General features: G+C 40.8%; 1 protein-coding gene across 4 annotated transcripts in view; it reads right to left on the bottom strand.

Moving 5' to 3' along the window:
• Positions 1–12,778, bottom strand: part of TNPO3 (transportin 3) — a 98,388-nt gene that overhangs the window by 46,669 nt on the left and 38,941 nt on the right. For all 4 annotated transcript variants that reach the window (XM_037049230.1, XM_037049232.1, XM_037049233.1 and 1 more), the window contains 3 exons: positions 3,031–3,174; positions 1,370–1,545; positions 719–857 (listed from right to left, as the gene is read on the bottom strand). In XM_037049230.1, the coding sequence (XP_036905125.1) occupies positions 719–857; positions 1,370–1,545; positions 3,031–3,174 (459 nt within the window). The remainder of the gene's footprint in view (positions 1–718; positions 858–1,369; positions 1,546–3,030; positions 3,175–12,778) is intronic.

Raw genomic sequence — 12,778 nt, 5'->3', positions numbered from 1 at the left:
ACCTAGGTTGCAGGTTCAATCCCCAGTCAGGCAACTGATCAATGTCGATGTTTTTCTCTCATATGGATGTTTCTCTCTCTCTCCAATTAGTAAACATATCTTTGGGTAAGGATTAAAAAAATATAAAACAATACCCATCTTGGAGGTTCTTTCTCACTTCTTACACTATTAAGAGAATGCAAAACTACTTGAATAAATGAAGAGACTAAAAAAAGTCTAGCGAACTTAAGAGAGAGGAAGGGTGTCTTACACCAATTTTGGAATAAAGAAGACTCTTTAGGTCCTTTTAATCCCTTCTCATTCCCATCCATAATCTGGGGACAATTTTGGGTGTTAGATCTGTAGAGATATTGTTAAGAACTGGGGGGAGGGGAGGGGAGGGGGGCGGGTGGTGGTGGTGTGTGTGTGTGTGTTTTTAGCTGTAAAGCTCTAGGAATAACTGGAGACAGAGAGGGGCTCAGCAGAAAGACAGGTGGCTTCCTAACTGGCTCCCTGAGAGGCATATACCAGTCAGCCCAGCTAACCAGACAGAAAATAGAAAAGGGTTCAAAGAGAAATAAAATGATTTTTTAAAAATGCAATACAGAGGCAACCCCCACGTCAAGAAAAAATAAGGCTATAATTTCCCACAAATGTACAGCTGGACAGGATACAATGGAATATAGACAGGAGGCAACATAAAACTTGAATAAAGGCTTTAGCATAGTATAAATACTACCTCATACTGAGGGTGTCCTGCACAGATAAGGAGCAGTTCCAGAGTTCGTAGGTCCCCAAGACCTTGGCCTGGAGTACAAACAATTTTTTCAAGAAAAGTTTCACATAGTTCAGTGAAAATACGGCAGTAATTCAGAACTCTGCAGATGAAAGAGGAAGGAGAGCACCAAATCAGACACCTTGGTATTACACGTATACACTCACCAACAGTTAATCAAAGAAAAAAATCCTCAGCCAAGGGACACACAGTGATTATTTGCTGCGTCGTACTCCTATTTCCGTGACATCCACCATTCCTTACATCATATCCTTTCATACATATAAGCAAATGACTCATAAGCCACTTGGAATCCTCAATTACTAAACATGTGAATAAAATGCCCATCAAATCCACTTAATACTTCAAATTCATCCCTAAGTCTTAGAGCTTTACCCCCTTGTAAGTGTATAAAAATCACTACTTTCCATGATCACAACCTTTTTCCCTGTATGCAATTTGCCATTCTAGGTTCAGATGAGAAAGCAGGGTTGCAGGATGCAGTGTAGATATTTACACAGTCACGAAGGATAACAAAGAACAGATAAATAATGAAAAGTGGCTAAAAAATGCTAGACTGCACGTGAACCCATGGCTACTGCCTTAAATACTCACTTGTCTAAATCTTCACGCGCCACAGCCATATGATAGGCAGTCTCCAACGTCAGGACTCCTTGAAACAGCTGCATGGCTAATGACAAGTTCGTCTCCACATTCTCAATGGCATAGAGAGCTGAGCACACACAGTCTGAAGCAGCTTCATGTAGGTTGGATGAGGTCTTATCTTGTTGCTAAGAAATAGCAGGAATAGGGAAGAAGTATGATCATTAAACTGAAATCCAAGTAAAACATAAACAATTATAGCCTGTTTCTGATCATGTAAGTAAATGCCTAAAGCCTGACAGACATGACCTTTGACGAGAGTATCTGCCAATCCTCCCAGTGCTATTTCTATTTTCCTATTGCCAAGCAAATCAGCCTTTCTGTACCCCAATCATGATCATGACTTCTAAAATCCATGTCTTTTCATATCAGTCTCTCCAAATGGAATGTCATGTGTGTTCCCTGCCTTAAAAAAAGTTTTAAAGTTGATTTTTAGACAGAGAAAGGAAGAGAGAGACACTGAGAGAAATTTCAATTTGTTGTCCCACTCACTCATGCATTCATTGGTTGCTTCTTGTATGTGCCCTATCTGGGGATCAAACCCACAGCCTTGGATTATCGGGATGATGTTCCAACCTACTGAGGTACCTGGCCAGGGCACCCTGTCCTATTTTAGTCTCTGGATATTTTTCCACCCTTTTCCTGGCATTATAGTGCTATCTAAAATGAAAGGGTCCAGCGAGTATCAAGGACCCATACATAACACATCAATGTGTCATTTTCGAATATCAAAGTGAAGAGCTTCTCAAAGCTTCTGCAGAGGAGAGAAGGTAACTCAGAAAGTAACAAAAATCAGACAGTTATCCAGCTTCTCACTAACAATAATGTCTGCCAGTATATAAGAGGCACTGAGAATTTCGAAGGGAAAGAATACTGAACTCTTGAGCGCAGGCCTGCGAACCAGAGTATCGCGGTTCGATTCCCAGTCAGGGCACATGCCTGGGTTGCAGGCCAGTTCCCAGCAGGGGATGTGCACGAGGCAACCATACACTGATATTTCTCTCCCTCTCTCCTTCCCTTCCCCTCTAAAGATAAATAAAATCTTTAAAAAAAAAAAAAAGAATACTGAACTCTCTGCCTAGCCAAACCAAAGTAAGAATGAAAACAAACTAAAAATATTTCTCAGGCATGCAAAAAAGAGTTTACTTTCCACATATCCTTCTGAGGAAGGTATTTCAGGAGGCTCAAAAACCAGTTAATCCAATCCAGAAGCATAGTAAAAGTAAATAAATCAAATCTTTGTAAAACATATAAATAATGTTATTTTTAAAGAACATTATTTCTTTAATTTTTATTTATTAGATAAAAATGAACATTATTAGAAACACAACTTGATATTTTTAAAATAAGGAAAAAGAGACCAACGGTGTTTTGTTACTTGAATTTTAATATGTAAGTAACTGATCGTGCACACATACGATTGCTTTCCCATTAACCCTAACTACATTCCAGTCTGAATACTGAAACTGATACTTACTCAGGCACCTGGCAACAAAGGGACACTGCTGCTTTCCAACTATACACATAGAAATATGAAAACACTGCTTTGTCACTGAAGGTTAGTTCCTGGGACTATGTGAGAGAAATACTTTTGTAATGAAGCCACTACTTACCAAAACCTCAAAAAGGAGTGCTAATAACTTATTGTTAGCCATGAAGTTACTATCCAGAACACCTAAGTTAAACCAACTTCCCAAACAGCGAAAGACCTTCATAAGCATTTTCTCATCTGTTCCTACTTTTTCTACACAGGTCATCTGAAAAAAAAGGAAAAATAGTAATGTCAATCTTTGTATTTAAACCATTATTACAATTTTCACTATCACAGATGTAATAATGAAAACAGTAACAGCTGGGGATGGGTGGGGCAGGAAGCTGTGGTGGGGTGAAAATGGAGACAACTATACTTGAGCAACAATAAAAAAATTTTAAAAGAAGTAGTAACAACTAACAGAAGTTCTTTGTAAGTATAAGACTTGGTTCTCAAAACTCTTTAATTCCTTTGATCCCCGCTAAAACTCTGTATGTAGGTACTACTATTATCTTTGCTTTCTTAGTTGGGAAACTGAGATACAAAGAGGTTATACACTTGCCAAAGACAGACATATTTTGGAAACAGCTATGTTTCTTAGAGCCCACTTCTGCATTAATTTGGTCTTATCAGTCTTTAAAGCAATACTTACCTATGGTTATTTTATAGAATAAAAATAAGCTAGTCGTACTCCTGAATATTCCCACATGAAAAGCTGATGTTTTAGCTTCAGCACTTGAACACTCAAGCAAATACGCCACCCCACGGAAAGTGACAGTTTACAAAAGAGATAAACAAAAGTTAGACTAAAATTCACCATTGCTTCTCTCGGCAAACTTGGTTTTGTGAAGTATATTTTTCCAAACAAAAGTGTAATGTAACTTTCTCTAAATAAAAAGTGTTTAAATCACGACTGTGGAATTACAGGAATTCTCATGATGATATTAAGGGGAAGTAACCAAAACAAATAGAATGCCCCATTTTAATAAATGACATGAAAAGAACTTTTCAGCAGGAGAAACAACTTTACTTTGGAACTGTTTCTCATGAAATAAGAGCTCTCCCTATCATTTAAGGAGCCTGACGATTCAGAACACATAGAAAGAGGCAGCTATAGAATCTGGTCATTCAAGGGCCCCACGTGCCTTTATTAAACTTAATCACAATGTCATCAAACTGCCATGACCACTAAGGAATTTCTTTTTGCTGACAGTTAAAAATAAAACCCTGAATACATTTTTGGTCTATCTACTGGATGCGTTGTCTCTTTTCTTCATAAATGCAATATAATAAACAATTTAATAACCTAAAAAAGTGTTTAAAAATAACTTTTATAGGCAATGATTAAGAAACATGAAAATGGAGATAAAAATATTTTTAAAAAGTCAGAAATGAAGAATACATAACAGGGTAGCACCAGTAGAGTAGGTGAAACAAAGGATCAAATCAGTGTTTCAGAAATAATGAAGCAGAAAATACCCAATCAGAAGAGCAAAAAGAAAAAAAGAATTAAAAAATATGAAGACAGTTTGAGGAGCCACTGTGACAGCTTAAAGGGTACCAACATTTGCATCATGGGAGTGCTAGAAGGAGAAGAGAACAAAGAATCAAAAACCTATTTGAACTGTACTGAATTGAAGTGCAATAAAAAATGATGACAAAAAACTTCCCTAACCTGGTGAAGAAAATAGACATACAAGCCAGGAAGCACAGAGTCCCAACAAGATGAACCCCAAAGAGGCTCACACCAAGACACATAATTAAAATGCCAAAGGTTAAAGATAAAGTGAGAATCTTAAAAGCAGCAAGAGAAAAAGCAGTTAATTACCTACAGTGGAGCTCCCATAAGACTGTCACCTGATTTCTCAATAGAAATGTTGCAGGTCAGAAGGGATTGGCACAAAATATTCAAAGGGATGAAAAGTAATCTTGGAGGATAAACCACCAAGATTACTCTATGCAGCACAACTCTCATTTAGAATCAAAGGACAACCCTGGCCAGGTACTTCAGTTGGTTAGAGTGTCATTCTGTTATACCAAGGTTGCAAAGTTGATTCCAGGCCAGGGCATATTTAAGAATCAACCATATAGACTTCCGCCAAGATGGAGGCATAGGTGGAAACACTGTGCCTTCTCCCACAACCAAGTTTGAATACAACAAAGGTTTGGAGAACAAAGACACAGCCAAAGGACAGAAAACTGAATTATACAGAAGTCCGACTACATCTAACCATTCAACGGGGACAGTAAGAGGGGCGGAGCCAGCAGCGGAGCTGAGTCGGGCAGGACAGATCCCCCGACCTAGGCGCTAGGTGCGCAGGCAGCCCGGAACCAGTCGGAGTGCGGGGCAGACTGACCAAGGTCACACATTCGCGCACAGTGAGACGGACCACGCAGGCCCCATGGGGTGAACTCAGTGGCGGAGGGCTGACTGCTGTCGCATATTCAAGTGCAGTGGGACGGAATGCGCGGCCCCGGTGATGGTGGCAGCTGCGGCAGAAGCGGCAGACGAGACCGCCATTGCTCCTCTTTGACCCCGCCCCCACATACAGAGTCACAACCCAGCAACTGAGTTGTTCTGCTCTGGTGAACACCTAGGGCTCTGCTCCTCATATGTAACAGGCACAAACAGTCCAAAATATGGCTCAAGAAAAACTCAAAGCCCCAGAGCTGATAACTCTAAGCGACCAAGAAATAGCCAGCCTCTCAAATGCAGAGTTCAAAACACTGGTGATCAGGATGCTCACAGAACTGGTTGATTATAGTCACAAATTAGAGGAACATATCAAGGCTAAACTAAGTGAAATGAAGGGAAATGCACAGGAAACCAATAGCAATGGAAAGGAAACTGGGACTCAAATCAATGGAATGGACCAGAAGGAAGAACGAAACATCCAACCAGAAAAGAATGAAGAAATGCGAATTCAAAAAAATGAGGAGAGGCTTAGGAACCTCCAGGACATCTTTAAACGTTCCAACATCCAGATTATAGGGGTACCAGAAGGGGGAAAGAAACAGCCACGAGTGGAAAACTTATTTGAACAAATAATAAAGGAGAACTTCCCCAGTCTGGCAAAGGACATAGACTTCCAGGAAATCCAGGAAGCTCAGAGAGTGCCAAAGAAGGTGGACCCAAGAAGGAACACACCAAGGCACATCATAATTACACTGCCCAGGATTAAAATGAAGGAGAGAATCCTAGAAGCAGCAAGAGATAAGGGGACAGTCACCTACAAAGGAGTTCCCATCAGACTGTCAGCTGATTTCTCAAAAGAGACCTTACAGGCAAGAAGGGGCTGGAAAGAAGTATTCCAGGTCATGAAATCCAAAGGCCTACAGCCAAGACTGCTTTATCCAGCAAAACTTTCATTTAGAATGGAAGGACAGATAAAGTGCTTCTCAGATAAGGTCAAGTTCAAGGAGTTCATCATCACTAAGCCCTTATTATATGAAATGCTAAAGGGACTTATCTAAGAAAAAGAAGATGAAAAACACTAACAGTGAAAGGACAGCAAACTCACAGTTATTAACAACCACACCTAAAACAAAAGCAAACCAGGAGGACAGCTAGATCAGGAGTGGAACCATAGAAATGAAGAACACATGGAGGGTTAGCAACAGGGAGTGGGAGGAGGAGAAGGGGGGAAGGTAAAGAAAATAGTATAGACAGTAGGTAGAAAATAGATAGGGGGAGGGCAAGAATAGTAGAGGAAATATAGCATCTAAAGAACTTGAGACACGTGGTTATAAACTAAGGGGGGAAGGGTGGGGGAGGGGGTGTGCTGGGTGGAGGGGAATGAAGGGGGGAATAGAACAACTGTAATGGTATAATCAATAAAATATATATATATTAAAAATAAAAAAATTAAAAACATTTTAAAAAATTTTAAAAAAGGATCAACCATAGAATAAATTCTAGCCAAGATGAAGGCTTAGGCTGAAACATTTTGTTTCCTTGCACAACCAAAAGAAGGATAACTACCAGTTTAAAAATAATAAACAATCTGCCCTGGCTGGTGTAGCTCAGTGGATTGAGTAGCCAGCCTGCAAACCAAAGGGTTACCAGTTCAATTCCCAGTCAGGGAACATACCTGGGTTGCAGGCCAGGTCCCCAGTGGGGGCCACACAAGAGGCAATAACATATTGTTGTTTCTCTCCCTCTCTTTCTCCCTCCCTTCCCTTCTCTCTAAAAAAAATAAATAAAATCTCTTTTAAAAAGACCCTTACATTTTCTATGCTTTAGATTGAAAAACACATACAGACTGAAAGCAAAAGGATAGAGAAAGATATTTCATGAAAATGGAAACAGGAAAAAAAAAACTGGGTAGTAATACTTACACCAGACAAATCAGACTTTAAAACAAAGGCTTAACAAGAGACAATGAAGGACACAGTAATTCCACTTCTAGGTATTTATCTGAAGAAACCCAAAACATTACATCACATATGCAGCCCTGGCTGGTGTGGCTCAATGGATTGAGTGCTGACCTGCAAACTAAAGGGTCGCAGGTTTCATTCCCAGTCAGGCCACATGCCTGGGTTCCAGGCTAGGTCCCTAGTAGATGACACAAGAGGCAACCACACAGTAATGTTTCTCTCCCTTCCCTTCCCATCCCTTCCTCTCTCTCTAACAATAAATTAAATCTTTTAAGAAATCTTGAAAAAAATATGTATGTATATCCATATGTTCACTGTAGCATTATTTACAATAGCCAAGATATGGAAGTAACCTAAGTGTCCATCAGTAATAGATACGTGAATAAATAAGAAATGGTGCATATATGAAATACGACATGATTCAGCCATGGAGAAAAAAATGAAGGGGGAATAAGAGGACTAAATGGTAATAGAAAAAAATAATACAATAAAGAGTAAATAAAAAAATAAATAAAATGGCTTTAAAATAGTATTTAAATAAATAAATGCATGGAATCTTGCCATTGACAAAACATGGGTAGCTCTAAAGGGTACTGCACTGAGTGAAATAAGTCAGGTAGAGAAAGATAAATGCCTTTTGATTTCACATATATGTGGAATCTAAAAAACAAAGTAAACAAGCAGACCAGAAACAGACTCATAGATACAGAGAATATTTTGAAGGCTGCCAGATGGGAGAGGGGTTGGGAGACAAGTGAAAAAGGAAAAGGATTAAGTACAGATTGTTAGTTACAGAACAGTCATGGGATGTAAAGTACAGCATAGGTAATATAGTCAATAATATTGTATGTCTGATGGGTATTAGATTTATCATGGTGATCACTTCGTAAGTTATATAAATTTCTAATTACAGGGTCATATACCTGAAACTAATATAATTTTGTATATCAACTGCAATTGAAAAATTAGAAAAATACTAGAAAAGAAGAATGGATCCATTTGAATAGATTGGAAAAATAAAATACTAATAAGAAAGTGGGATGGAATAGGACCATTAAAGAGAATATGGGGGAAACTGAATGAAAAGGTTTTAAGAGGATTCTGGTACCCTCATACTATAGCCGAACAACTATTTTTCTTAGCAATTATGTACTACTTTTATCGTCTGGTTCTGTAACATGACAAGCTACATGACAGAATTACAGACCTTCTTATTAGATACCATAGGGATATATTTTTCAGATTCCATCACACCAAATCAAGCCTGTGCCAATTAGGAGGAAGTGCTAAGTCAGGCACATGCTTGAGAGCCCAAGTGGCTGTTACACTTGACCACTGTGGCAGTGATGATGGCCTTAAGGAGAGCGGTGTTGACTGGATTCTTCTGACTTCACTTAAGCACTTACAAAAAGAAAATGACAAGCTTAAGTTCACTGACCTTCAGCTCAAGTCCCAGTCTGAGAACCAGAGAGCTTCTGTAACAGCTATAAATGAAACTCTTTATTTTGGGGTAGTTGTAGGGCTGAAACTCATACACAAAATTTAATTGTGTGACTTGCTGATTATAAACAACAGTTAAATTTATAATCCCACTAAGTTTCTCACATGAAAGTTAGGAACTGTTAAAAGAGTGGGATTCTGAAGTGTGGCAAGTAGACATCTGGTTGGATCCTAATGAAACTGACCATCTTCAAGCCCAGGTCACTCTGACTCTCCCTTACCAGGGGAAGAAACCTGCCTTCCAGTGTCTGAGGAGACTAGCCTTCCTCAGCATGAAAGCCCTGTAACAATATATACACTGTAAGGGGAGGCCCATTCTCTTTAGGACCTACCACAACAGCCCCACTGCCATCCAAAACTAGAGTCACAACTCAGCATGTTCCAAGGGGACAGGTACACACAGGAGGAAATAATTTACATACCAAAAGAACTATCAAACTTGCTAATACATATCTGAAGAAACCTGGGGAACATATGTGGGAGATTTTCTAAGTGTGTTAAACCAAGGGAGGATGGGACCAGACTAAACTGAAATCATTCCTGTGAGTGTAACTTCCTAGAGATTCTAGGTTTCACTGAGTATATGGAGCCTCTGGGAAACGCCAATTGGAAAACCATAGTGTAAATATCTAGGATTCTGGAGCAAATTTATGCCCTCTTCTGCAGGTAACTATTTTTCTTTTGGGAGCAGTTTCTGGCTTTGCTACTCAGCCCAGGTAGAGACTGAACATCTAATGATGGGACATCAAGTGATCACGTGGTCTGAACTTCCCATCACACAGCAGTCTGTCAGAACTACTTAGCCATTAGGTTGGGCCTGAGTAGAAGCCATCTGTCATCAAATGAATACAATTTATAAGGAACTAAGTTCAGAAACATCTGGAAGGTAGCCCTGGCCAGTGTGGCTCAGTTAGCTGGAGCATCATCCTGTAAACCAAAAGGTAGTGGATTCGATTTCCAGTCAGGACACATGCCTAGATTAAGAAGGCAACCAATCAGTGTTTCTCTCCCACATCTATGTTTCTCTCCATCTCTCTCGCCTGCTCTTCCCCTCTTACTAAAATCAGTGACCGTACCCTAAGGTGGGGATAAAAAAAAGAAAGAAAGAAAGGTCTGCAAGATACAAGCTATATGAGCAGGTGGCTCACATTCTCTCAACACCAGTTCTTCTTACACTGATTTACCCGCCTCGATCCATGTCTACGCCCCCCTGGGGTGTTCCGTACAGCTAGGTAACTGAAGCAGAAAACTCAAGCATGGATTAGATGGGTCTGCACAGTATGCTTGGACCACCTGCAGGTGGACAACTACAGCAATGCAGTCCCACTCAAGCACCTCAGTGAAGGAGTGTTGTTGAAGACAAACCCCCCTACTGGGCAGAACTTGCCTATTTTCTACTTGTTTGTTACACCACTGCATAGGAGTTTAAACGTATGAAGAAGAGTGCATATGGAAGCTGCCTGTCAAATGAGAAGGCCATGGCTGGTTCCAGATTTAGTGCTACTCAGCACCAAATTTAATCTTAGACTACTCTGTAACAATGGATCTAGGCTCTTTCAATATTTTTTTTCTGTGCCAACTAGCAGTAACTTTTTTTCAAAAGGACATTGGCGAGAAACTGCCAAAGGAAAGGGGTCCGTCCCGCTTCCTGGATCCAGCGTGCTCACTTGGCAGCCTTCTGCAGAGCGTGCCTCTCCTCCCCAGACTCCTGGCTTCTCTGGTGCGGCGCTCTTGCGGTGCACTGGCCAGCAGTTTTCCTCAGTCTCTCTCTCCCCATCCCCTACCAACAGTTTTCTAGCGAAATGTTTCTGGCTCCTAAGGAATATACAGTAAAATCCTCATTTAATGCTGTTGATGGGTTCTTGGAACTATAGAACAATGTATGACAAAAAAATTTCACCACTGACTAATTGATATAAGCAAGAGTTAAGTTCCTAGGGCATCTCACCAGTTTTAGAGGAAAATGTCGTCGAATAAAACAACATTATTGAAGGACCCACTACACAACTTCTCCATCACCAGGTTGAGTGCGCTCAGCTTCTCCAGTCCCCAGAGGACAGCAGCCAGCAGCCTCCCCTGGTTCCCACGCCCAAGTGCTGTTGTGGCGGAGTGCCTCTACCGAGGCACCTCCCCTGAACAGCTTTTCTGGGCTTCCTGGAAAGCAGATCTCCACCAAGTTTAAGAGGACAGATTTTCAGCAGCATGCAGCACAACGGCTTCTCCACCAGGGCTATGTCCTCTCCATTCCTTGGAAACTCTATCTCAGCCTTGGGGTTAATGACTGCCCCATATTTTTTTCTCTTTGTTTTATTGTTTCTGTTTATAGTTTTTAGAGCTCTCTTTATTTCTTACTAGACAATCCCTCACTATTGCAACCTCCTGTTAGAATTAATCATGCTTTACATTAAACATTCGCACCTATCACTGTGTAGTTTCTTTCTACTGATTGGACTCAGATTGACTTTAAATGGAACCAAAGACTCCAGCTTGATAAAAGGAGGTAGCAAGAGAAGTAGGTTATCTTTTTTTTAAAATTTATTTATTTTTATAGGGAGGGGAAGGAAAGAGAAAGAGAAACATTGATTGGTTGCTGCTCACACACCCCCAACAGGGTACCTGGCCCAAAACCCAGGTATGTGCCTTGACAGGGAATCAAACAGCAGCCTTTCAGTCTGTAGGATGATATCCAATCCAATGAGCCATACCAATCAGTGCAGTATGTCATCTTTTTGTATTAGCAAGCAAAAAAGTTCTTCAGTGGCCAAAGTTATGACATTTTAAGCATCAGAAGAATGATTTCAGTGGAGATCCTAAATCAACGAAAATCCGTGAGTCAAGGCCTCTGGTCAAGACAGAGGCATAGGTAAATGTGCTTTGCCTCCTCACATAACCACAGAAAGAATTACAACTAGACCTCAAAACAAATAACACCTAGAACTGTCAGAAAATTGGGACTTCCCGAGCTGTATGGAAGTCCCAACAGCCAAGGATTTAAACAAGTCAAAGTCATCCAGATGGGCAGTAGGGGCAGAGACACGGTATGGCCCAGAGATACGGTGTGCTGCAGGGAGGCAGCGGCAGCAGAAGGGGTAGTCCCACTTTCATGTGTGGTGGATAAAAATTGGGAGGAATACCCTGGGAGGAAGCAATCCCAACCCCAGGCCAGACCACACACCCAGGATTCCAGCACCAGGAAGATAAATCCCCATAACTTCTGGCTATAAAAACCAGTGGGGGTTGGGGCGGCAAAAGAAACTGCCATATTTTCAGGAGACTCAGCTTAAAGGGCCCACATGGACTTAAAACACATGCAGACCCACCCCCTCTGGGATTCAGTACCAGGACAACAGCTGGAAGGGCTCCAGTCGCACAGGGCGAGTGCTGGGCAAACCTCCAGAAGCCAGGCAGTGGCACTGTTCCCTCTTCAAGCCTTCCCCTCACACAGAGCCACAAAGTGGTGAAGCGGGCTGCCCCACCCTGCCAAGTACCCAAGGCTCCGCCCCATGCAATTTACAGGTGTCTTTTCTACAACAGGCCATACTACTAAGACAGGGAGTCAAAGCAACTCCACCTAATACACAGAAACAAACTCAGGGAAGCTGCCAAAATAAGGAGACACAGAAATATCGCTCAAATGAAAGAACAGAACAGAACCCCAGAAAAAATACTAAACAAAATGAAGGTAAACAACCGATCAAATGCAGAGTTTAAAACACTAGTTATTAGGATGCTCAAGGAGCTCAGTGGGTACTTCAATAGCATAAAAATGATCCAATCAGATATAAAAATTACACTGGTTGAAATGAAAAACTTGCAGCGAAACAATAGAGGAGGAGATGAAGCTGGGATTCAAATCAACTCTTTGGAACACAAGGAAGAAATAAACATTTAATCTGAAATGTAAGGAGAAAAAAGAATTAAAAAAACAATGGAATAGCGTAAGGTGCCCTCGG

Source organism: Sturnira hondurensis, unplaced genomic scaffold (genome assembly GCF_014824575.4).
Source record: "Sturnira hondurensis isolate 20B ecotype Veracruz unplaced genomic scaffold, ASM1482457v3 Scaffold0006437, whole genome shotgun sequence".
Lineage (NCBI taxonomy): Eukaryota > Metazoa > Chordata > Mammalia > Chiroptera > Phyllostomidae > Sturnira > Sturnira hondurensis.
This window is presented reverse-complemented; position numbering and strand designations above follow the sequence as displayed.